The sequence below is a fragment of the Spea bombifrons genome, chromosome 1, assembly GCF_027358695.1.
Source record: "Spea bombifrons isolate aSpeBom1 chromosome 1, aSpeBom1.2.pri, whole genome shotgun sequence".
Taxonomy (NCBI): domain Eukaryota; kingdom Metazoa; phylum Chordata; class Amphibia; order Anura; family Pelobatidae; genus Spea; species Spea bombifrons.
In genome coordinates, this window is record NC_071087.1 from 38,162,628 (window position 1) to 38,190,225 (window position 27,598).

Here is a 27,598-nt window from a genome sequence, read left to right on the forward strand (position 1 = left end):
TCTCATCCTCTGATGGGTTGACTTTGTGTCCCACGGAACATCCCCCAAACCAGCTGTGATCTTCTCCCTTTGTGAAGCTCTCACTCTGAGATGGGATTATTAGAATGTGGTGAGTTGAACCAGTGAAATAAACCCCCAGTATCTGTACTCCTGACTCGGTGGCTTGGGGTCTGGTGAGAAGAGGTGCCTGTCTTCCCCAGCTCTGCTGAAGGGTGGCTCAGCTTTTTACTGTTTGGGGTAAATCAGAAGACGCTGCCTGGACTGTGTCCCTATCTTATGAATGGGGTCTAATTGAGGAAAGAAAAAGGAGTCGCATCACATTGTTCCCTGAGTGTCCCTGAAGATGTGGGTCAATCCTGAGGAAGTGCTGCTGGCAAACGCCCTTTGGATCACCGAGAGGGCCAACCCTTACTTCATATTGCAGAGGAGGAAGGGGCATGGGACCCGAGGTGGAGGGGGTCTAGCTGGTAAGGCACTGTGATCATGGCAGAGATGTGGTGTTCCAATGTTATGATTCTTGGATCATGGTAGAGATGTGGTGCTTCCAATGTTATGGTGAATCATCCACCTGATCATTACCAGTAGATACTATTTTTGGTTTAATTACATTATAGTATGCCCAGTGCTGTTGATTAGCATGTCTATATGTTCTGTGCATACGTGAATGTGTTCACTATTTTCCCTATACCATCTCATTACATTTATCTCTCTCTCTCTATACAGTATATTTGGGAAGAGTTGGACAATATAAACTGAAGGGTTAAAATAGTTCTGTTTTGTTTAATTCCCATAGTGATTTTATTTATAACCATTTTATGTGATTTAACCAACTAATGAAAATGTTGTGTTTGTAAATAAGGCTAACCTTAGTTACATAACATCACTATTATATCAGCGCTGCGTCCGTTGTGTGCCTTAATAATAGCAGCAGCATGGCGTTCCATTGATGATGCCTAGTTAAACGTCATTTCCTGAGAAGGGATGTGCATTATTTTCTGGGCACAGGTGTTGTAGGTACACATCCAGCCATTTCTAGTGTGTGTCTTTGATTACTGTCTTTTTATAAAATATTTATTTACAGTTGTAGTTTGTTACTGTAGCTGTAGCTTGTAATACGTCTATCACAGTCACAAAGAGATACTGAGATTTTGTCTAACGCAACCCATGCGGCTAAAAATGTCTGAAATCACGATGTTTAGGATACAGTTATAAATATGTTGATCTCCTATGTAGTCATTATTTTAATAGTACAAAAGTCTTGCCTTTTTCTTGCTCAGTGTTAATGGACTGGTGTGGGCAAAAGGGTCATTGCACCCATGTCATTGTCTCTTTTATTGACGAAGCTCTCAGTAAAGTTCTGGGCCTAGTTCATTCCTACAGTATGCCTGTTTCTGTCTGTTCATCTCAGAAACTCTGGTAAACAGTAACTGCTTTTGCTACTCAAGCCTTACCAGAAATGGAAGGCGCCCAGTAACATCAATTGTGCCTGATTGTTAAGTCATATTCTTCATCCTGGAGATAGCGGAGAGTACACCTTCTAAAAGCTTCTCAACTTGAGGTTTATCTACCCCAGTGGAATCAGGTGGTACCTCAATACCTTTTTAATCTCCTAGTTTTAATTGCAGTTCTTGCTAAATAAATTGGGGTAACTTTTTTTGGGGGGAACCCCACCCCCAATATTATTGGAGAAGGTGAATATAAACATTTCTCCCGGTTTAGATGTCTGCAGCCTCATGGGGTCATGCTGTTACACTTTCTATGCCTGGAATTTAGGGTTGTAACTTGGGACCAAAGTGTCAGATTAGCCCAGATTTAGTCTAGCATGCTATATTATTATCTCAAGAATATGCAGACGTTGAAAATCCTGTTTAGTTAGAAATGGCTAAATTAAAGGATTTTAGTGAACGTTCATTTAGTTTCCACTAGGACCGGTTTTACCGGTTGCTCACTTCTCCTAAAGTAGCTACACAGAAACATCGTAAAATGTTTAGGATCGAGGATGAAGGGTCATCTCTTTGGAAACTTCAAAACAAGATTCTCGGGTCATTACAGAGACTCGGTCTACTTCTCCAAACAGCCTTCACACGTATTGGTGTATATTGTCGTATTCAGTACTTTAATGTTTATTTTTACTTTCTTAAAAATTGGCATACCATTCCACTGGATGCAGAAACATTCCGACATGTATAACAAAAAATATATATATTTCTCTCCTGTTATGTATGCTTTACTAAATTTAAATTAAAGCGCCGTTTGATTTTAAGATATACCTTGAACTGTGTTTATCGTGTCTATTTTTTGGAAACCTACAGATCAAAACAAGTGTTGACCTAGCTTGAACTAATGTTTTGCTGAATACATTGTGTATGTGTGTGTGTGCATATGCATATTGTGGTTCTACGACAAGACTTGTTTAATGCATTTTGAAAAGAACTGCATATGATCCTGGCAGGCAGATGTTACCCGTCCCAGGAATTCCACCTGTTATGACAGGTCACGTGGCCACTTGAAAGGTTTCCAGATTCTGACTTGCAATCTTAATAGTCACGCCTTACTTTATGTCCTCAGTTATGACATAATATGGTATGCACTATTATTAAACTGGAAGTATCGTCTGGCTCATCTCAAAAAATTGTAAACAAGACTACATTGATGAATGGACATTCATTCCAGCTATGTGCATGCTTAGAAGTAACGCATGAGTAACATCCTATTATATGAAATAAGCATGATACATATCTGTTTGTGATCTACTCTCTGGTGTTACGACATTTGTTATTTGAATAACATAGTATTTTACAAATCTCATGTACTTTTTTCCCCAATCTATTTTTGAGTGTGTTCATATGTGTGTGCATTTGTGGAGTGGTTATTGTATAATAAGATTAATGCTTATGTTGTACTGCCCAATTATGGTCTGCTAACTGACATGATGATACAATTCTGTATTCTTCATTCACTGTTGTGTATGCATTCTAACAGCAGGGCCCCTTTATTCTGTGCCAGTATGTCTTATGTGATCTTATTATTGTTCGTCTTGTATATTGTCCGTTTTATATTATCAGTAATTTTGTGTTCTCTCCTTTTGTAATTGCTCTACAGAATCTGATGACGGCTCTATAAATAACATATAATATGTACTAAAAACAAATATTCACTGGTGTATTTGACATACAATGCAAAGAATATGTAGGAGCCTGGTTGATTTTGACAGAACGGGCTAGATGCCTAAACCTAACACGGCTCAGGTTTACAATGACTTTCTTGTCTGTTTCAATACTACCATTAAAACCACCGTGATCTGCAGTATAACGTACACCTGACATGAGTATCCAATTAGCCACATTACATTACTCTAATGCTGCTACTGAATATCTTACTATTGTACTCCCTGGAAGACACAGCATTCTGGTGTTAATGAAATAACCAACCACCTTGAGTACATTAGGGAAAAGCTGCAGCTCCCTTCCTCCTTGGTCAGACAACTCCCACATCCAGTTAAGTGTTAGGGAAGCACACAATGGGAGCTAAGGGCTAAGGGGTCTCACCAAGCCAATGCTGGAGCTGGCTGTTGGTAAGCATATCATATGCAAGGAGATGTGTTTGGGTGGGCAAAGGGGCAATTGGAGAATCCCTTCATAAATATCCATGGGTACACCACAGAATTAAAGTACACATTATTATCATTATTTACTATTATTTTTATATAGGGTCTTCATATTCTACAGTGCTGTCTAATGAGAGAAGAGGACATGACAAGTAATATGTTACATAACAATTTGAGCAGGGCCCTTCTTACCTGTTTTTTCCATAAGTCAAACAAACTGAAAATCTATAGGAACTTAGGGTAAGAGGTAAAATAAGTATAATATAAGTATTGCATGAGACGTACTAGGAAAACTGAACTAGGGAATATAACGCGTAAATTTGCAGGCCTCCTTAAAGAAGTGGGTCTTGAGGGAATTTTGAAAGAGCAAAAGTAGGGGGAAAATCAGGGGTAGTATATGGACAGCCTTTGTAAGCGTGCATAAGAGCTAGAAATCAGAGGAGAGGATAGAAGGAGATCATTGGATGAGCGGAGAGACCGGTTAGGAGTGTATTTAGAAATGTGTGAGGAGATGTAAGTAGGTGAACCACTATGAAGAGCTTTGAAAATAAGAGTCAGGATTTTTGAATCCTGAAGCTCCCAGGCAGCCTGTGAAGAGACTGACAGAGGGGAGAGGTGTTGGTAAAGCGATGGGTGAGGAAGACAAGTGTGGCAGTAGTGTACATGGTGGATTGTGGAGGGACGAGGTCGGTTTAAGGTTAAGACCGTTAAGACAGGGTTAAAGTGAGATAAGTCAGGGTGGGCTTTTTCAAGGTAGGATTTATGCTAGAATGCTTGAGGGAGGACGGGAATGATCCAGTAGAGATATGGGCTAGGGTAGGGACAATAGTACATGAATGAGACTATTTTAAAATGAGAAGTGATTGGACCAGGGGGACATGTGGTTGGACAAGAAGGAGGGCATGAACGTCATCTTTAATGACAACCGAGAATTTGTTAATTGTACAATAAGAATAAGTGTATAGGAGGCAAGTCGGTCAGAGTAAAAGTTGGAGTGGCAAGGTATGTGGATGAGATTATTGAGGTTTCTGGAACCTTGAGTGGCAAAGGGAAGGGAGAAAAAGGGAGGCTCAGGATTTGAGGAGATATCCCAGCTGCTTAAAGTAGAAGAAGGACTTGTGGGAGCTGATAAATTATTGGAAGGGGGAGATAGTGAAGGTGAAATTAATGAGGTAGCAGTACACATATAGTGTGAAGGTGCTGGTGGCTGGAAAGAGATTAAAAAAAGTTATATTAACATAAAATGAAATGAGAACAGCAACAAAAGGATTGTGGACATGGTGTTTGGAGAATGATGGAAACAAACACAATAAACCAGTAAAGCAGCGGTAGATGACTGATCTGGGACGTTTTTGATTTGAAGGGGCGCTTGCAAGTTCCTCTTTGTCCCTTCTTTTTGCACTTGGTAAACACCTAATTATTGGCACTTAGGAACCTGGCACACAGATAGAAAGTGGTATATGCCTCTAAAGTCAGTTCAGATATAAGGGATGGAGCCAGAGTTCCCAAGTTAAGCCTACCACCAAATAACAGAATGCAGGATACTTAAAAATGGCTGCAACATGGCTTTAAGAAAAAAATGTTTGATTTTTTTTCCCCCACATTTGGTCATTATACAAATGAGTAATCAGAGTTCTGTGTCTGACTGGCACGTCAAAAACGTTCATTACTAAAGTCAAAAATTCCAGTTTCCTAATTTTTCAGTATTTTGTATGAGCTGGAATTTCCTTTAATTGTCAGTACGTTTCACTGTAAAAAAGCTGTGTCACGTTTTTCTCATTTGGTAAACTATACTTCCCTATTTTATAGGTCTCTAAATGAACAGAAAATCAGGCCTGTCCAGTGTCGCTTATTTAAAATGATCATGGCATTAAACGGAAGTAGGCGTTATTGCCTAACTAGTAAACATCTTAAAAAAGGGTTCCCGGCGGTGCTGTGACCATATGGAATGAACTTAGTTATGCAAACTTAATGGAAAGTTTTTGTTGTAATGAACATGTCCAGCAAGATGCTTTCATTTCTTGGAGGAAAGGTCACACCATTGAGTTATGTTCCTCTTCCTTACAGCGTGTTGGTGCAATAGAACAGTGTGTGAAAAATGGCATTTAAGCCAAACTCTATCAACGTTTCCATTCTCAGTGGGCCTGATATCCACTTGAACAAAGGAATAGAATCTCATCTGTAGGTTCTAATGGTCAACGTCCGCACGCATAGAAAAATATTCAGGTTTTGTGAGAGGCTCTTCCCCTGGAATCCCTGGGCAAACCCAGATATTACATAGTTATGGTCATCGGTCGTATACTGGTCCAGAGGATTACTTCTTTGTTAGAAAGATTTCTTTTAGTACTGGGGGAAATGACATACAACATCTTCTTATAAACATTATTATAAACCTGATATTATGATCCATAAGTCATATCTTGTCATATAAGTGAAATCTCCCTGACACACCCCAATCCGCACCCATTTCCCCCTTAAATGGGGTTGTGGCCCTTGACATCAGCAGGAACATCCACCAATGTCAGCAGGACCCCCCACTTACGTGCCACATCCCGCAAGGGAGGCTTCGGGTAGCCGCAGCCTAAAAGATCCAAGGTATGAACATCACATTTTAAAAATGTTTTAGCAGTCTGCTAAAACATAATGTGTTTCTGGGTTGTAGGAGATTTTGTGGTGGATTTAAAACCTCATTTTGCAGAAAAGCGCTAATGAATTTGTCTAGCATGAAACAGGAATATTTAGAGAGACGGAGAACAAATACTCTTAATGCGTCATGCTATTGATTTAGCTGAGGATGAGTCTCGTACCCGCATTAGGAGGCTATAATAATGGAGCTTCTTTCTTAGCAGACTGACCTTGAAGGCTTTTATTTCATAATCGTGGCACAATTCCCAGTACACTAATTGAGAAAAGTGCTGCCTACAGAACAAACAGTGATGATAAAATGGATACAATCGTCTGCTCTTCATGAAACCAGGCATGAACCCCAACACTCATTTATGGGTGCAAGTAATCCAGCACTCCACTTCATCCCAATATAGTGTATTCACCAGAAAAAGCACGCACCGCACCTCTTGAATGGAAATGGTAATGTATGCCAAAATACAAGACAGGACTTGTATCGAGGTAAAACAGGAACTAACTTTATTGTGGAAACTCATTTTCATAACATTTTGAGTTTAAATTAGGATTAAGCTGTGCACAACAAACTATGAGAGGCAGGTATGGTCTACGACATCCCAAGGATGAGATACGGGCAGGTGATAGTACCTTCCGAAGCAGCTATGTCTTTCCTGTGTTTTGTACCTGTTTCCAGTCTTATCATCCACAATGTAATAATCAATTACACCATCTGTTTTTAAATTATACTGTATTAATTTTGTAATACTAATACTCGAAATGCCCATGCCTTTGTTTGGTATCCTGAATGTGAAAGGAATCTAACATTACGTTGCTTTGCCATATTACCGTGTTCTGAATGTTGAATTATAGTTTGAAATGTGTTACAATATTCGCTTCTGTTATTATTTGGCAGGTCTTCTTGTTGGAACATTGGATGTTGTACTAGATTCCAGCGCAAGAGTTGCTCCATATCGTATCCTTTATCAGACTCCGGACACGCTTATATACTGGATCATTGCTTGTGGTAAGGATTAATATGGTAACAATGTTCAAGGTGATTACTATTTGACTGTGTGTTTTATTTATCTAATACTAGAACAATGTAATTGTGCAATTCTGTAGTAAATTTCAGGGTAACCATTTCCCCTAATTCTATCATGCCTTTACCTATTGTAACATAAGATCATTTTGGTGATGAGTTTTCTTACTAAAAGTAACCATGTTAATAATTTAAAAAAGAATAGTTGGAATAAATCTGCCAATTGGTAAACATTTTTTACCCTTTTTGTAGAGCCCAACAAAGCTAAGTAATCTAACAAGATTGTTGGTAGCAAGCCACTCTTAATGTCTGTGCATCCATCCTCAGAAGACCCAATGGTGCATTTAGTTTAGTATTATTTAATATATGGGTATTATTTAATATATGGGTATTATTTAATATATGGGTATGACCGCACCTTTCACTGGGTAGTACCTTATAGCTCTTCAATGCACAGTGAAGTTGGAAAGGTGAAATCTCACACTTAGCACATAAAGGTTAATGCTCTTCAAACTATTCTTGTTCCTAGTTTTGTGTTCCAAAGTGTGAACCTTTGTAGAACTGAGTAAGAATTTTATGAATGGTTTAGTGTTAATTCATGCTGTGAAAGTAAAAGCCTTTGAGAGCCAATATTCCATTAATTGCCCGGTGAACCTCTTTAATAATGATTTTGTTTCATATTTCACTTACCACAAATGCCCAGTAGAAAACATGTACCTGAAATCTGAGAAAGAAAAAATGTGAAAGGCAACATCCGTTCAATTGATTTACTATTCAGAAAGGGCACATTTTAGGTCTTATTTATACTCTGGTCTTAAAGGTGCTGTTCCACCTAGAGTGTCTTATAAGATATCACTAGATAAGTGCCGTATCGTGTAGAGAGAAGGAAAACAAGAAGAAATGTTGTTTTTTATTTTTCTCTCCAATAAAAAAAAATGCATCAGATGGTAAATTAACTTACAAGTGGTGCTTAGTAACTGAGTCCTGTCCTGTATGTTACATTGTTTAAGGAGGGTTGCTCACATCTGTCAGAAATAGGCGGGCTAGGCAGAGCACAACACATTGGTTTTTATTGCAGACTTAAGAGTGTCGTCTGCATAACAAAATACAAAAAAACTACGGTAAGACCAGAGAAAAAAGAGAGAAATTTAATTTTTTTTATCTATATTTAAGGAAAAAGGCATAATAAAAGAGATAGTTTAATGTCACCGACGCTCGTATTACAGAAGAATTTATCCAATATGGTACTTTTATGAGTACTTATATATGCATTCTTCAAAACGGAAAAGGGAAAAAAAGTTAAACGTTGTTAAAATTTTGTTAAAATTTCTTTATGAGCATTTATGAGCTTATTTTGACAAAATAAAAAGCATTTTTGTGATATATTGCTGTAATTGGCTTGAACATCAGTGCAAATCTTGGAAATATTACTCAGTCAAAGCAATGTCCATTAAGTTCTGGTTACCATGGAAACCAAGGTAACCAGCTGTTTGACTTTTCTGCCGCCTTTTCCTGTAGGTGGCTCTCGAAGGGAGGTGACTGAGCACTGGGAATGGCTGGAAGTAAACTTACTGCAGACTTTGTCTATTTTCGAAAATGAAAATGACATTACAACGTTTGTCAAGGGAAAAATCCAGGTACGTTTTCATTGCATTACAAGGAACCAAAAAAATGCACACATTCTTCAGTTTTTATCCTAAAAAGCATAGAGTTGAGAGAAAGCATTTGCACTTGGAAAGAGACTACCCGTCGTATCCTTCCCTGGTGCCATTCTTTTGAATTTGAAAGCAATTTAGAAATATTTGTAGATGACACAAAATTAAGGGAGGTTATTATATGAAAAATGGATGTCATCTTCCTGCGAAGGAATTTAGAGAAAATTATGCGTTTCAACATAGAAAATCATAAAATTATGCATTTTGGCAAATATGCTAATTATAAATTAAATGGCAGGGTTTTTTTTTGCGAAAACAAGCATTCTATATTATAAATGTAATGGCTGCTTATTGGGAAATCTGTTTTTACACTCTTATAAACATACACTCTTCCACCTTCTGATACAAGATACCAATTTGCTTGTTTTTGTAGCACCTGCAATCTTGTTTTAGAAGGCGGAAGAGTGTATGTTTATAAGAGTGTAATATTACCCGCACATTATTGTATATATTGGAAATGCCGAATCTTACTTTATAAAAAAAGACATCATGGAACTGGAGAGGGTTCAGTGACAGCAACAGAAGAAATCAGAGGAATTTAAGACGTATAGAAAAAAGACTTTACAAATTGCGCTTGGTTACTCAGGAGAAGAAATCCCTACGTGGGGAAATGATTACCATATGCAAGTACATTCAAAGGCAAAGTAAAGATCTGTTGGGGATCTTTTCACTTTCTGTTGTTTTGCCTTTTTTGCTTCCTTCCTTTTTTTTTTTTTTTTTTTTTGAAGAGTCAAGACAGTTAAGTTGTGGAGCACATTGCCACATAGCGTGTTATTACAGGATAAAAATAATAATAAAAACAGGTCGGATGCCTTTCTAGCAAAACAGGCATTCAGGGTCATAACAATTTACTTCAGCATAGGTAATGTTGATCCAAATTAAAATTTGATTGTCTTTGGTGTCAAGGATTTTTTCTTACTCCTTATTACAATACTGGATTACCGTTATTTGGAGTTTTCATTTTAGTTTTCTTCAGGATCCGCAGATGCTAGGTTGGACTTTATTTTTCATCCTATGTAATTACGCAGCTATCTTGTTTCTGTCTGTTGCAATTCAGGCAGTAAATTAATAAAATGGCAAATGTTTCTGCATACCCAAAAATAATACATTTCAGTTTATGGGCACAAATTTCTGCAGGATCTATTTGTTTTTCTATCTGCAAATTAACTAGTTTTGACTTTAACAAACCTTCTGTATTTTAGCGCTTTTAACTTGTGCTGACAGCAAACTGAGATTGGACATAGACCGCAAACTCTAATAAAGTATACCAGTTAATTTTTATTTTAAGTACCGGTAATATATCTGTAAAGGAATCTTTTGGAGCATTTGAATGGTTCCCCCAATAACATATTCCTTGGATAAAACATTTTTTGTGTTTGTGGTTTGCAGGGTATCATTGCAGAATATAATAAAATAAATGGAGTCCGAGAAGATGACGACACAGACAAATTTAAGGAGGCAATTGTCAAATTCCACAAACTGTTTGGCATGCCAGAAGAAGAAAAACTGGTCAATTATTACTCCTGCAGTTACTGGAAGGGCAGAGTTCCAAGGCAGGGATGGGTGTATCTCAGCATCAACCATCTTTGTTTTTATTCTTTTCTCATGGGAAAAGAAGGTAATTGAACATAGTTTGGTCATTTTGTTTGGTTAATTTGTTAATAGTATGGAGTACTAGTAATCATTGGCAACTTTTTAAAGCCCGAAGTGCCTTGCTTCTCTGTCAGGGTGCTCAGTTAAGAGCCGCAGCAGACTAAGCACTCCCCGTAGGGAAATGCCTTGTCTTCCTTCCCCCCCTGCAGGAGGGCTGGATCTTCTTAGTCCTCCTCCCAATACAAGGAGGGAATCTTCTGTAACCATAAGGAAAAGATGGGGAGCCATGAGGTATCCACCATCTCTCCCACCGAATAAGCTAGTGTTTTTTTAAAAAAAAATCACACACTTTTATTTACAAAAAAATCATTGTCACACGTGCAATTCGTGAGGTTAAGGAGAAAAATATCCAGCCATACGGCTGGATTTAAAAAAAATCTTCATGTTCCGAGCCCATAAGGGTCAGGGAATAATGGAGGGAAGTGTAGCTAGCCAGGTGCTCTTCCCGCACTTATTTGCTCCTCCCAATCAAAAGTGAAAGATTGTGAGTGGGCCTAGGACTGCTCTGGGGGCTCGGAAAAGACACCTCATGCTTCAAGCTACCTCGGCGCTAAGGCCAGAGGACCACGTTTTCCCTTGATCCGCTAGGGTACCACACTTGATCTTAGCCAAAAGGCCCAGAAGTAATTGTTGGCAACTATGATATATAAATATATTTTAATCATTTTTAAAGAGCTCCAGTGGTCAGTGCAAAAAATTATGCTTTTGATACAAGCTTTCACTTCCTTATGGAGACTTTTCTGAATATATTCTTTAATACCAAATCATGTTTTTGCTGTGATGTTTGTGGGATAAAAAAACATTTTTCTACATTATCCATAGCTAAGTTGGTGATTCGATGGGTGGACATAACGCAACTGGAAAAGACAGCCACTCTTCTTCTCCCTGACATGATTAAAGTCAGCACAAGGTCAAGTGAGCATTTCTTCTCTGTGTTCCTCAACATCAACGAGACATTCAAACTAATGGAACAGCTTGCCAACATAGCCATGAGGCAGCTTCTCGATAACGAGGGTTTTGAACAGGATAAGTCTCTACCAAAGTTAAAGAAGAAATCTCCGAAAAAGGTGTCTGCTTTGAAACGGTAAGTACAGTATTGAACCTATTCCCGTTGTCATAATGTAGGGCTTGTGTCCAACTGATAAAACCTTTGACGCTTGGTGTAGAGCAGTTCTAAGGACGCTTGCTCACTAATCCATTAGCTTACTAAACATCATCCAATGTATGTTAATATAAACAACTGGATAACAGGAAAATATATCAAAATGTTCGCTTCAAACACTACATCTTCTGACATTTTGTGTTTTGTATCATGCATTTAAAACACTTCTGACACTCGTATCCTAATTGTATTTTGCAGGGATTTAGATGCCAGAGCCAAAAGTGAAAGATATCGGACCCTCTTCCGTCTACCGAAAGATGAGAAGTTAGATGGGCATACAGACTGTACTCTCTGGACACCGTTCAGTAAACGTCACATTGCTGGACAAATGTTTGTTTCCACAAATTACATCTGCTTCACTAGCAAAGAAGAGAATCTGTGCAGCCTGATCATTCCACTGCGAGAGGTGCTTGTCAGCATTGATTCTAGGTTTTTACCCTGTTTTTTTTTTTTGTATATATATATAAAGCAGCTCTGTTTTTATAAAGCAGAACGGCTCTGTTGCGTTTTTCCAACTCCCGCGCATATATTCTGCTTTCTTATAAAAGTTCAACTACCCTTTAGTAAAGTTTTAATATAATTTCTATAAAAGTGATTCACATTGTATATTTTGCTGGTCCATTGGATTTAAATTAGACTTGGGCACCAGGGGGCTCTTCGTATCCCTATTTTACTGTAAACAATCCAAAAGCTTGTGCAGCATACATATGAATTGTAATTTTAACATAATGTAAAGATGCATTTTAATTAACCCATTATATATTGTTTACATTAAACCATGGTTTTTATCTAGGTAACCATTGTGGAAAAGGCAGACAGTTCCAGTGTACTGCCAAGCCCTCTCTCCATCAGCACCAAAAACAGAATGACCTTCCTGTTTGCCAACTTAAAGGACCGCGACTTTCTTGTCCAGAGGATATCTGATTTCCTGCAACAAACAACTCTCAAGATGTACTTTGATAAAGATATGTCCGGAAGTAACAGTAGCCTTGATGATGAGGTAAGGAACAAATCCAATTGTGAAAAAATCATGCGTAAATTCAAATGCAGCGGAAGTCACTCAATTTATATAAATATATACACTTGACACATTGTATGCATAGAAAACTTTAATAAAACTTGCATATCGTGTAGGCAAAGGCATGTGTATTTACCTGTCTCGGGATAAATTAAAAACAAAAAAAACGCGTGAAACCTAATACAATAAATAAATGATAGCCAGTTTACTATGACATATGCTTACTAAAGTTCTCTTGCTAAATGCACTTATCAAGGCTTGTATCTAATAGGTTTGTTCCAGGTCTGGTGGTTTTCTGCCGTGCTTTCCACAGCAAAGTCTCAGCGGGGAAGTAGATGCCACACGTCCGTTCAACCTTAATGGAAATAGTGCTCCCACAACTACACAGACGCTAATGACAATGTATCGGAGGAGGTCCCCCGAGGAGTTTAACCCAAAACTGGTAATCATTGCAGCACCAAGTTTCAGCTCTACAATAATGCAAATTAATTGTTTCACAAGGGGTTAAATATTGTTTCCATATGGATAAATGGCAAGTTCCTTGTTCTATGTGCGTGTATGTTTGTAGATCTACTCGGAAACCTAGATTTTGGACATTTCTGATTAGGGTTTAAGGTCCTTTTTTCAGATTTAAATATTAAATAATGCATTACGAAGGAGGAAGTATTGAAAACAGAGCTGACTAAGAGAATCAAAATGCTTCTAATTCTTCTAATTAGTGAAATAATTGTAGGTCACATCAGCCCCATCCAAGCCATGTGTCGCAAAGCTATCTCTTATGAGCTAATGTAAACATAATAAATAGAATATATTATGCTGGTAGTCGATTTTAAATAATTCTGTGTTTAACGGAAAAGACTGGAGGTGCTGTGATGAATGTTCGCTGACGGATGTGCATTGTAGCCTCTATAGAAACTTAACTAGAAATACTTGCTTCTAGGTACCAAGTCATCCCAAGATACCGTTTAAATGTTACATATAGTACAGAATGATAATGTGTGCTTCTCTTTGCTTGTTCTATTAAAAATGATGCATTTGCTATAGATGGAGGTAAAAGTTAACAGTTGAGATTAAATGATGTTTTGGATAGTAAATGGTGTAGTTTGTGTATTCCTGAATCTGTGTTGATGAGCTATTGTACAGTGACAGAGGTTATATTAGATTAACAGTTATCTCAGTAAAAAAAAATATATATTTAAAAAAATAATAAAATTCAAGTCCTTCTTGCTTTGCTCTTGCCATTTGCTGCTATTGGCACCCCAGTCTTTTCCGTGCCAGTGGCAAAATAGGATGCTGCTGTGTTTAGTCCAGGACCCAGCCACAATGTGAAACATTTGGGTGGATATTAGAGCATCGACATACATTAAACGGTAAAAAAAAACAATAATGTGGGGGATAGGCACAACTGTCCCATTAAAAATAAAGGTTATGGATTCATGCTGCCTACATATAATATATAATATAATATATATATATATATAATATGAATGCATCATCAGAACAGATTTCCAGGATTATTTTTGCAACATTTTAGAGGTACGATGGCACTTTATCTCTATACCAAAAAAAAAACATTTACATTACCATTAACTTCCATTACCATGGGAAGAATAATTGTTCTTATTTATGAAATAAAGGCCAAGGAATTTCTAAAGGAGCAAGCATGGAAGATGCACTTTGCAGAATACGGTCAAGGGATATGCATGTATCGCACGGAAAAAACAAGAGACCTGGTGCTGAAAGGCATCCCTGAGAGCATGCGAGGAGAGCTGTGGCTGCTTTTTTCAGGTTAGTGCATTGGGATGCCTTAGTTATAAGCCACTGGATTTCTTTAAGGGTGCAGTATGTGAAGTCACCAAAATACTCTTAAGCATTATTTCAGGGTAATAGGAACTGGGACACCGTAAAGTGCCTCCCGCTAGGCAGAGTGTGTGCCGGTGCAGCTTGTCTTATTACAGAGCTGGTGCGGTCTGTTTCAGATCATTTCACAGATGATTCGACACCGTTTAGCATGCCTTGGTCATACATAAGCTGGAAAGGCATGGAAATGAACGGCAATTAAATGTTAACAGGGCTTTAAGACCATCGTAGTATGTGGGATGAGAAGTTCACCTGATGGGAGGTTCAGTAACATGGTACTTTTGTACGGCAATCTTCCTTCTGTTTCACAGTAAATTCTTCTCACAAGACATTATTCATGCTTGGAGATCACCACTAGCCGCATTAAGCAGATGTATTCACAATTTTTAATCTATAGCTTTTCATTGATTTAAGTCCATTTGAAAAACCCATAATGTTTGGCAAAATATGTGCTTCCTTCAATTAACATGTATACGACCCTTTACAGGCAATTAAGATGATTCTATGGTTTATTTTTTGCTTATGAGATATGATTAAGTTACTTCAACGGGAGTCTTCTCTGAAACATTGACACATACTATTAAATGGCAGACATTACCCATTCAGCCATTTGTATCCCGCAAACCATGCATGACTTTAGTGACCCTTCTCCGAACCCTATGCAGAATATCCATACCCTCTGTGTATCGTCTGTCATAAGGTAACCTTCACCTCTATGTTGCATACGAATAGGAGCCATCAATGAAATGGCGACACACCCTGGATATTATACAGAACTGGTTGAGCAATCCATGGGGAAATATAACCTGGCCACGGAGGAGATTGAGAGGGATTTGCACCGTTCCCTCCCAGAACATCCTGCATTCCAAAATGAAATTGGAATTTCGGCTTTGAGGAGGGTGCTTACTGCCTATGCCTTCAGAAACCCAAATATTGGTTACTGTCAGGTAAGTCCACAACTCGTATCTAGTCGCAAACGCAGTGATCATTGAGTAAGGAATTTCTATACAGGGCTGGACATTTTCCTTGGTCCATCTGGGGGTAAGTATGACATTTTAGATTTTCCTTGCACCCTATTAGTAACATTTATTCTCCAAACTAATAACATTTTGTTTTGACTAACTACACATTTTAATGATTTTCCCACTGGTCAAAACCATTAATTTCCCCAAATAATCTTTTATTAACATGCTGCCTGACACCATCAGGTTTCACGGTATTGTACCTGAGATAAATGCACCACAATTTGGGTAAAAGATGAGCAATTTTTATTAGTGTGTAATAACTATAAATCTTCAATATTTTTGGATATTTTCAAAAAAAATGTATGTTAACTCGGTTTTGTCCGATTCCTATATTTTCATAATCAAGGCTTATGTACTTGCACTACATTTTAACCCAAAAGAGACATCTCTGGAGACCATTAATGGGTCACCTGTGTGGCACGAGGGGCTGCTTAAACCTGAGGTTTGGTCAGAACCTGCAAATATACAAAAAATATAAAATATACTATAAGCTACATATAGTTTCAAACAATTCACTAGTTTTTGTAATTGTTGCAGCAAACCTTTGATAGAAGGTAGGTTAGAAGTGTGCTCACTTGCCCTGTTGTTAGCTCCACTAACAAAATACATAGTAAAGCATTTATTATGTGTATTTTATAATATAGTAAACACTGCATATTTTCTGTCCTTTGCCGTTGTGGCATGCTACACCTACGAAGCAATTGTGTTGCTTGGTTTGAGGTTTCCGTTATGGTTTAATTTCGATCAAACTTGATGACTGCAGCAGATTTCGTTTTCTGCAAATTTCCTTGCATCTCAGTTTCTGAGTTGAAGCCTGTCTTCATCACACAATTTAGCAAGTTAGCAAAAAGAATGCATAATAAAGAACTTCAGTATCCATTTTTTTAAAAAAACCTGCAAAGAAAATAAATTACTTTCCTTGAGAAGAAAACATTGTCCATGGTCTGTATTGTTGAAATCAATGGGAGAGCTTCCTGAAGCAGTGCTGGAACTCGCTGGTGACAATTGTATCGTGCGACAGGAGATGCATTTGGCTAAACACATCTCCTGCTTGCCAAGTACACTAAAGGGGGTATCTGCATCTCCCCATGGATTTGTAACCAGCACCACACATGAATTTAAAGGGACCACTCAGCTATCGTATGCATTAAAGTGCGATGATGACTGGAGTGTGAGATTTGTAGACGCACAATTCTGACCCCTGGATGGATAACATCAGGGAAGGGCATCGAAAACATGGTGTTAATGAGGTGTCATACGAATCCCGAAACAGTAGCGCCTAGCAGATATTCTTCAAAGACATCTGAAGGCAACCAGCATAGAGCTTCAGAGCAGGTTGATATATAACAGAATGTCAGTGACTCAGTTGGCCATTTGGCAAAGCTCCCTTTAGAATAAATGTGGTTAATACTCCTGTGGTTGTACACCATCAAATTTATGGATGTTTGTGGACTTCCTTATTGGTGTTTATACTGGGGTTATGTATTATCACTTTTCCCCTGTAGTTTCATTTGTTTTTTTTTTTTCTTCCTTTCAGGCCATGAATATAGTCACATCTGTACTGCTGCTTTATGCCAAAGAGGAGGAAGCTTTTTGGTTGCTTGTTGCCCTGTGTGAACGCATGCTTCCTGATTACTACAATACCAGAGTTGTTGGTATGAGATGTGGGTTGGCGGGATTCAAGTGTTATATTGCATTGTGGTTTACACAAATATAGAGGTCTGCTGGTTACAATAACATTCACTTAATAGTCTCAATTACATCTCACCTTCGGAGAAAACGCTCACAGCTTTCTCCATGGGTTATGTGTGTCTGCTCAGTATATTGTCTTTCTTGGAAATGTGAAATTAAAGCTGATCACTGCTCTTGAAAATATAATACTTAATTTACCCCTTAAGGACAATGGGTTGTCCTTAAACCCATTAAAAACAATGCATTGTGAGCCCGTACATGTACGGGCTTTGTCATGAAGGTTACCCACTAATTATAGTTAATTACTGATTAGAGACGTTGACGTGTAGCATTCATTGCAAACTGTCTTCTTTCCTCCTATCAGGAGCGTTGGTGGATCAAGGTGTTTTTGAAGAGTTGGCCCGAGATTACGTGCCACAGCTTTATGACTGCATGCAAGACTTGGGGGTGATCTCCACTATTTCCCTTTCATGGTTCCTTACACTGTTCCTCAGTGTTATGCCCTTTGAAAGTGCAGTTGTGGTAGTTGATTGCTTTTTCTATGAGGGGATCAAGGTGATATTCCAACTTGCCCTCGCTGTACTGGAGGCCAACGTAGACAATCTTTTGAATTGTAAAGATGATGGTGAAGCTATGACGGTCTTGGGAAGGTATGTTTAATAACCTCTTCTTATACCCCTTATCACCCTACTGGGTAAGCTGCCCTCATTCTCAAGGAGCATGCCATATATTGCATGCAAATATTAGAATAGCATTCCCTGATTTGAAATATAACATATGATCGTGAAGAAGATTTGCACTGGAAAATGTGACCAAATGCTATGTTCTGTCCAAATGTCTACTGGGCCTAATCCCAACTACTACAACTGTGAGCATAGGGGAGAAAAGGGCTGCTTATGACTTGTAGATCGGTTACCCTTCTATATTTTAGATCAGTATTCACATCTTTGATCCTTTAAAAATAGTTCAGTTCATATTCATGACTACCCAAAACAATGAAATTAGGCTGATCACATTGTTCATAGGTAAGCTTACATTGGAGGACTCTGTCTTACTGCAATTCTTTCTGTGCTTTGTGAACTCTAATCATTGCCAATTCTAACACAGTATTTCTTTACTTGTTTATCTGTTTGTTTAGATATTTAGATAGTGTGACTAACAAAGACAGTACACTACCGCCAATCCCTCACCTCCATTCTCTCCTCACGGATGATATGAAGCCTTATCCAGAAGTTGATATCTTTAAAATGATTGCCACGTCCTACCAGGTTATAATGTCTATATTGTTGGGTTTTGTGATGATCTGCTCAGAAAAAGGGAAAAATAATATGGATGGATTAGGGAATGAGTGCTATTCTGCAGACCCATTTGCTAATGGTAGAGTATTTCAGTGGTTCTTTCAAATTCATCAAACAGAAGGTGCAAGGCTTTCTGCTAATATGTTGCACTAGATATATTTCACCAGTGATCTGGCACTGCAGTAGCAGGGAATTTGGGATGTCTGAGTGTCATTCATGTGTCAAATGCAGATGGGACATGTTATGAATTTATTCTAATATTGCAGAAGTTTGGATCTATAAGAGCAGACCTGATAGAGCAGATGCGGTTCAAACAAAGACTAAAGGTGATCCAGACTCTGGAAGACGCTACGAAGCGGAATGTGGTAAGTTCCCTTTTAGCTCCTGATGTTGTTGTGAACTGATGCTCTTTGTATAGATTTTTATTCTTTTGATAGATTCAAGAATATTTTAATAGTATACAATCAGAAAACCTTGTTGTAACAATGCTACAGTAAAATATTTAGTTCTTTTTGTTTCTAGAACTGTAAGAATGAATAGTGCAGAAATTATTAACTTTATCATGTGTAGTTAAACAGGGTTAACCTGCATCATTAGCCATAAATGAATGCTTAATCATTGTCTTTAATTTCCCCATGTTGGAACTGTGCAGGATTTAATTTGATGATCTGTATATTGAAAAAAGCAAAAACAAAAGAATGTTCATTTCTTTTGCAAGGTCCGAACTATAGTTACAGACACCTCTTTCACCATTGATGAGTTAGAAGAACTATATGCTCTCTTTAAGGTACGTCTCTATCATCAGTTGTACGGTGCTGTATGAACATTTGAATGCATTTGGTTCTCTTATGGTAAAGTAAAAAAACTTTATCCTTCTAGCCATTCTCTTTATCTCCTCGTTTCTCTTTCCTCTTTTCTTTTATCTCTCCTCCTCTTTCTCTCTCCCATTTCTTTGTATCTCTCAATGGCTCCCCTTTTTCTTGAGCTCTGCTCCTCTTTTTCTACCTACCTCTTCATTTTCTCTCCCTTTTCATACTCCATCTCGGTGCACACAGCTTCAATGCTGAGCATGAGGATATGAAGTCATCTCACGTAGGCCTTCACCAAAACATTACATTACATCTTTAGCTGCACAAATGTAGAATTTTGGCATTTCACTTATCATACAAACAGTTCATGATTATGAGGGGTATTATATATGTTTTGCGGATAAAATTATTGGACAGTTATCTTAACAAGATATGAGTTCTGTCCGTGTTTATCTCCAAGCTCCAGCATGTTTTTACAATGCACGTTACACTGAGAGCATCTGCCATGTCGATCTGGATTGTAACACCAGCCACACTGATAAAGTAAAGGCACGATTTCCCCCACTCTCTTGAAACCATATGCAAAATGTAAATGCTCTTATTTTTTTCAGGCTGAGCATCTTACCAGCTGCTACTGGGGAGGAAACAGCGGTGCCGGTGACCGTCATGACCCCAGCCTTCCTTACCTTGAGCAGTACCGCATAGACTTCCATCAGTTTAAGGGAATGTTTGCCCTGCTCTTCCCCTGGGCATCCGGAGCACGCAGCGATATCATGGCACTGCGCTTGTTTAGGCTGATTGATGAAAATGGAGATGGCTTGATCAACTTCCGGGAGTTTGTCTCTGGCCTCAGTGAGTACGGTTTTTGGCACAGCCGTCTATAGCCCATCTTTTTTCAGTATCTTGTTGTACTGAAGGAACATCTGGCATCACTTCAAGATAAAAATGTGAAAAAAGTAATTTCTTTAGCAATCTTGTGTTTTCATTTTAAATTGCCTTCTATGTGTCGTCATTATGTTGACTTTTAGTAGATTTAACATGTCGTTTTTTGGGGTCCAGAGTTTACCTACATGCTATATATACATCCATGTACCTATCTTTACACATGTGATGAGAGCATGCTCTCTGCCTTATCCAGAAGTTAATGTTTGGGTCACTGGTAAGAATAAAATTGTGACGTCTCTGTCAGCTCCACAAGTGCATTATTTTTCGAGATGTGTATGAAACATTGATGTCTCAATTCTGAACCTCTCATAAGGATACCTGTGTGTGTGTGTGTGTGTGTATCTATATGTGTATATATACATATATATGGTGTGTAATTGTTTAAGGTTTTATCGCAATTAAACATCTCTAATGTAGCTCTTTAGCATGTTATTCATATAGAGTTTGGTTTATCTATGTTTATCCCTTATAGACAGGTCTGCTTGTTTTTTGTGTGTGAGGGACCTCTACTGGCCAAAATGCAGAGGGTTTTTTTTCTCGTCAAAGACATCCCAATTCATTTTGTTCCTTTTTCTGTCTGCTTGTGACAGAAATAAGTGGGTGCAGATGACATCTGTGGACTGACCCGTGATAAAAATCCCAGCTTCAGGGAAAACAGCCCCCCAATTCCCAGGCATATGGTAGTCAGGGAATAGTGGAAAATACAATCATATTTTTTATATTTCTAAAAGTGGTGTATAACAAAACATTTATCTTTACTACTGTTGTTTTTATTTGTTGGTTTGTCTTAATAGGTGCAGCGTGCCACGGTGACCTCACAGAAAAACTCAAGCTGTTGTATAGGATGCACACATTGCCAGGTAAGCACATGCCCCAAAGTAAAGCCGGGTATGTACAGACTCCAAGGAGGTGTTAGGGTGCATACAGGCAGAAGTAACACAAATGTACACAACCTGAATACATTTTTTAATGTTGTTTTTCACTATCCCCAACTGTTACATGTCTGCAAGTACTGATGAGGCTCTGTATATAATTTTTGGTTAAGGTAACATAACCAGAAACGAGTATGGAAGAGGTATACTACAGGACGTAAGATCATTGCTGCCATTTGTGTTTTTTTTATGTTATATAAAACTGTTATGCTTAAGTCTAAAATCAGAACAGATAAATATAAATAAAGATAAATGTGCCCTGGGGTCCCTGAGTGCACCCATCTTATTCTTACCTGCTAAAGGGAGCACAGGTTGAGGTGACTTTTGGGAAGCTTGGTTGCTAGGATTGGTGACAGTTCAGACCTGACTTTATGTATACATTTGTCTGAAAATAGAATATGATCTTCATCTAAGATCTACAATCATGTTTACCTAATAACACACAAATTATTGTCCCTATTAAATACATTATTCAAACATTCACAGTGTGGGTTGGGAAAAGTGTGGGTTGGAAAAGTATGTGAACCCCTAACCTAATCACGTCAACAAAAGCTAATTAAAGTCAGGAGTTAACAAACCTGGAGTCCAATCAATTAAACGGAATTGGAGGTTTGTTTCAGAGCTACTCTGACATATAAAAAAGCACTCAATCATTTTGACTTTACTATTCTCAAGAAGCATCTGCTGATGTGAACCATGCCTCACAAAAAGAAAATCTCAAGACCTGCATTTAAGATTTGTTAATTTGCGTAAAGCTGGAAAGGGTTACAAATTGAGTTTACGTATTCATCAGACAGCAGTTAAGCAAATTGTTTATAAATGGAAAGGATTTAATACTGTGGCTACTCTAACTCTAGAGGAACAGCTAAATGCTTGAAAGAATTATTGGAACTGGTTAATATATGTGTTATGTGTCTACCATACACAAAACATTGAACAGGCCTGGAGTCCATGCAGGACAACACAGAGGAAGCCACTGCTCTGCAACTTAACATCGCTGTTCACCTAAAATTTGCCAAAGAGCACCCCAAAACTCCACAATGCCACTGGGAAAATCTTTTATGCACTGATGAAACTAAAGTTGATTTGTTCAGGAAGAAAATGCAGCACTACGTAAAAAAAGTAAAATAAACAAAAATGCACTGCATACCCAGATGAAAACATAACCCCGATGGTGAAGTATAGTGGAGGGAGCATGATGATTTAGGGCTTCTTTGGTGCCTCAGGTCCTGGACAGCTTGGCATCGCCAAGGGAAAAAACTATATCACAAGCTTATTAAGATAGTGTCAGGATGGCTGTCCACCAGCTGAAGCTCAGTAGAAGTTGTGTATTGCAGCAGATCAATGGCCCTAAGCATCAAAGTAAATCTACAGGCCTAGTCAGAGCCTAGATCTTAACCCATTAAGAGATGCTGTTGGATGACCTCAAGAGAGCCATTCACGCCAGACATCCTAGGAATATGGCTGAGCTTAAGCAGTTCTGTAAGGAAAAATAGTCTAAAACTCCTCCTGGCCATAATTTCTGATCCAAAGCTACCAGAAGCACTTGTTTGAGGTTATTGCTGCCAAAGGAGGTTCGATCAGTTATTAAATGCAAGGGTTCACTATCTTTTTCCACCAGCACTGTGAGTGTTTAATGAGTGTGTTCAATAAATACATGAAAGATTGTTATTATTATCTGTGTGTTATTAGCTTAAGCACATTGTGTTTGTGTTTGTCTATACTTGAGGCTTAGATGTAGATCAAATCACTTTTTAAAAACAATCCAGAAAACCAGGTAATCCCAAAGGGTTAATTTACTTTTTCTTGCCACTGTATATGTATCGGGAGTGCAAGATGCTAAAGTTCTCACATGATTACAGAGTCACTATTTTTGTTTCATTCTGTAATGTAGACCTGTCCCTTGACCAAGAAGAACCAGACTCGGCTTTTGAAGCCACACAGTACTTTTTTGAAGATCTCACGCCAGAATGTAGCCAAGGTAGGCTAATTTATTGTTGACTGATTCATTTACAAGAGGGAAATTGTAAACCCAATTAGGATCATCAGAGGCAGCTGAAGCCCCTAATACCGAATGAGCTGTTGGATGAACCGTAGTGGAGAGGTATTGGTAGACAAAATCATGCAAATGGCGTCAGACTGATTTTACCTTTTGTCCAGTAAACAGCAAAGACTTCCGTTCATGCAGTAAAAAAAGATAGCTCTGAAGAGAGGTCTGGGGACAAGTTTTTAGTGACAAAAATTAGTGTTCTATTGTTATACAGTGTCTAAGAAATTTCATGTGTTGTCATTCAGTTGAAGCACTCCAGTCAAGACCAAAACCAAGGGCAGAAGATGGCTGTGTGTCTCTCAGTTTAAAAACAGATAAAGGTAATCTATAATCCTAAATATATGTGCGTGTTGTAGCTGATACCAGAACATAAAGTGGACCTGTCTTCTACAAACCTGTCATCCACCGCAGGTAAGTACATTATTTTATATATACAATATGCTAGCAAAATTGGAAAACTGGCTAGTTCAATATATAGGTGAACTTGTATCCTCTATTGGCATTTGGTGATCTGTAGAATGACTATGATGGCAGTTTTTGGAGTTTTTTTGCACCATTTTGTTTTCTAGGCAAAAAATCAGCAAGCCAGGATAATCGGCTTTACCTTCGCATATGGGCACAAGAAAACAGGACCAGGCAAAAGTTAGCCCAAGAATTACCCAGATTAAATCAGGTACTGTAATCCATTAGAAAAGATGTCCGATTTGTGTCTTATAATAGGTAAATTGTAAATGTTATATGGAATGTTGTGAGACTGTGAAAAATGTTCCTCCTCTGGAATATACAGGTAATATATACTAACCTAGGTCTTGGCATGGGGTGTATACGTGCCATTTCAAGCCATCCCATGAGATGTAAGACCTGAATTACATAGTGTCCCTAAACTAAGACAAAACTGTTAGGCGTCAAAGCCAAATACCTATGATAAAAAGAGTTAATGAGATGTGTAAAGCCTGCTTTCTTAAGGATATTTCACTGTACTGCAGTTATTTTTGTACGGAAGTACAAATGCAATAAAGCTGCAGTACATTGAAGTACAAATGTAGGTTTGCAATATAAAAAAAAAGTGCAGTAAAACTGCAGTACAGTGAAGTAAAACTGCAGTAAATGTGCAGTATTGTAGTTTTTTCATGTCCAAAAAACTGCAGTATTACTTCAGAAAAACTGCAGTAATTTTTTGTAAGGGAAGACAATGTCTGTAATGGTGTCTACAATATTGGCATGCTTTTATCAATAAAAGTATTATACAGTATATATTTATAGCTACTAACTGCATAAGTTGTTTTTCCGGATTCATCATAACAAACCTCTCTTTCAAACTTGTAGGGTCAGTTTATTGAATTATGTAAGACCATGTACAATATGTTCAGTGAGGACCAAAATGAGCAAGAACTTTATCATGCCACTGCAGCGGTCACCAGCTTGTTACTTGAGATTGGAGAGGTGGGCAAGTTCTTCTTAAACCAGACCATGGAAGACACAGAAAACGGCAGTAGCAAAGAGGTCCCAGATAAAACCTTTGTTGAGAAGTCGGTTGGTGGATACTGCTATGACCATGGTGGAATGTTTGCAGAGAAGCCTGTTTCCAGAGACTCTGTAGAAGGGATACATTCAGATCAGATGGAGGAGGTGAAACTTGAAGACTCTTCTCCAAAAGGCAATGGAGCCTGTTCATCCATGCTTATATCAGATGATGACACTAAAGACGACAGTTCCATGTCCTCATACTCTGTTTTAAGTGCTGGATCACACGAAGATGAAAAATTGCAGTGCGAGGATATAGGGGATGACACCATTTTAGTACGCAGCCAACACAAAGGCGTTTTATCTTCTGATAGCACCTTGGACAGGGATTGGGCCGTTACGTTTGAGCAATTCCTGGCTTCTCTCTTGACAGAGGGAGCCTTGGTGAGATACTTTGACAAGCCAGTGTCCATGATGGCTAGAATTACCAATGCAAAGAATGTCCGGATGATGGGTAAAGCCTTACCCTCGTTGAGTGACTATGATATCTCAACTATCTCTGGATAAGGGGAAAAGCCAACAAAAAAGCACAAACTTCTACCCTTTTTTTTAACAAAAGATGGTCAAATTGCAAGATATCAGAAAACTTGAATATGAAAAGCAATCCATTTTGATTTTTTTGGAGCGAAGGGAAAAAACTATTTGCACAACTGGTAGAAATAGAATGGTGTACTAACAATGCAACCTGCATATTATTTAAGATCTTGGTATAGGGATGGTTTTCAAACTATTTTAGGTAAAAAATAAATAAAAAAAATAACACAATGTACAAATTTTTAGATATGATGAATATTAAACACAAATTGATGAAAAAAGGTTAACATTATTTGGCATCTGCTATATATTATACACAAAAGCTAATTAAAATTAGTCCTTGCCCATGTTACAAAGTATCATAAAATCTAATATACCGGTAATCAAATATGATACGTTTTATATTAGCTTTGTTTTGCAGACTTTAAAAAAAAAAGAATAGCTACTTTATTGTATATGCAGCCTAAATATATATATATATAAAAAATAGTATTTGCCATTTAACCCATCAAGTACGAAAGTGAAGAGCATTGCTTTAGGGGTTAAGTCTTGAGCACCTGCACTTTGATTCTTCCTGCTTGATTTCCCAACTTGCCCATTTTCATTTTTCAAAGAATGCTGATGTTTTATTTTTCGGGCCATACATGTTACTTTGTATAGTACTTCTGTTTTGTACATATTGCTCTTTTTAATCTGCTTTTATTTGAACTATTGTATATAAAGTGAGAAGTGTCAGTGTCATCACAAACATGTCACTGAAATGTCATTTAAAACTGCTGCTGCTGTTTACGAGAAAGGTACATTAGGGTATTGTATTTACTAAAATAATCCCAGACCTATCCCATAATAATTCTTTAAATTATTGGTGTCTCTACATTGACAAAGGAGTATACAACATATTATGAATAAGTGTCTGGAATTACTGGCATAAAGAAAATAAATGTAAAGGAAAAAAAGTTTTTACGTTATAGACTTTTCAAAATTACTCTTGCAATCAACATCACCTGTGAATGGGAAAAATGAACAAATAAAAGTAACAGAAACCTGTGGAAACCTGTACATAGACCAAAAATCGGGGGTCAGGAATGGCAAACTGTCAATGTTAACTACATTATGAATTTTGCTTTTTATTTCTGGGAAAGATAGAATGGTCCAATTCCATACTCCGCAATGACCTGTTTAGCAGTTTCTAAGTCCAGTTCTCCAGAGAAAAGGGGTCAGCTTCCAGTTCTGGGACGGGAGGTTGCCCTATCATTTCTGTCATGCCTTTCGTCTACCCATGGCATAAGATAATATATCCACTATGACACCCCCTGTGGTTCACACACAGTATAAATAATTGTTAAAGGTTAATCTTGTACAAAATAATAGGGAAGAACCTAGACACCATTTGGTAACTTTAGAACTTGGTAACAAAGTGGTTGTTCGCATTGGTGTAATATATAGACCCCTGGACACACAGAGAAATTACTAAAATGTCAATTTAAAAAAAAGGTTATCATTATGGGGGACTTTAATCTCCCTAATATAGATTAGACATCCTGAATTCTTTACAGGACTGTGTCTAAAGCAGTTGGTAGAGGAGCCAACAAGGGAAGGCAATGGTTGAGCGACAGAATGTTGTAGTTAATGGTCTATATTCTGAGGAAGGACTTGACTAGTGTGGTACCTCAGGGGTCAGTATTGGGATCCGTACTTTTTAAAAATTGTATTCTTGGTATTACAGAAGGTCTTAATGGTAAGCTATGTCCTTTTGCAGATGATATGCAGGTCTGCAACAGGGTAGACATTCCTAATGGAACAACACAATTGACTAAATTAGTAAATCAGAGTGTCAGGTGCAGTTTAATGTTGATAAATGTAAAATAATGCACTTGGGAATTAAAAATATAGCATTGGGTAAACTGTTCTGTCAGTGGCAATGGAAGACAGGGACCTAGGAGTAATTATTTATGATGATTTAAAGGTAATCAGACACAGCAATAAAGCATCTACAAAAGCAAGCAGGCTCCTGGGTTGTATGCGAGACGCATTAGTAGCAGCAAGGGGGAGGTGGTTCTGCCACTTTACAGATCTCTGGTCAGACCTCACCTAGAGTTGGAATGACCTTCTA

The 27,598-nt window shown here is 38.0% G+C and overlaps 1 protein-coding gene across 1 annotated transcript; it reads left to right on the forward strand.

Annotated features, from left to right (window-relative positions):
- Positions 1-26,335, forward strand: TBC1D9 (TBC1 domain family member 9). The gene is made up of 21 exons (XM_053461078.1): positions 1-467; positions 7,143-7,253; positions 8,787-8,905; positions 10,373-10,601; positions 11,459-11,720; positions 11,997-12,204; positions 12,592-12,798; positions 13,088-13,258; positions 14,454-14,604; positions 15,409-15,623; positions 17,239-17,356; positions 17,758-18,043; positions 18,532-18,661; positions 18,958-19,056; positions 19,410-19,478; positions 20,112-20,352; positions 21,240-21,305; positions 23,272-23,358; positions 23,673-23,747; positions 23,997-24,100; positions 24,754-26,335. Exons 1-21 carry the CDS (start codon positions 344-346, stop codon positions 25,456-25,458), a joined length of 3,777 nt encoding a protein of 1,258 aa, XP_053317053.1. The 5' UTR covers positions 1-343; the 3' UTR covers positions 25,459-26,335.
- The last annotated feature ends 1,263 nt before the right edge of the window (positions 26,336-27,598 follow it).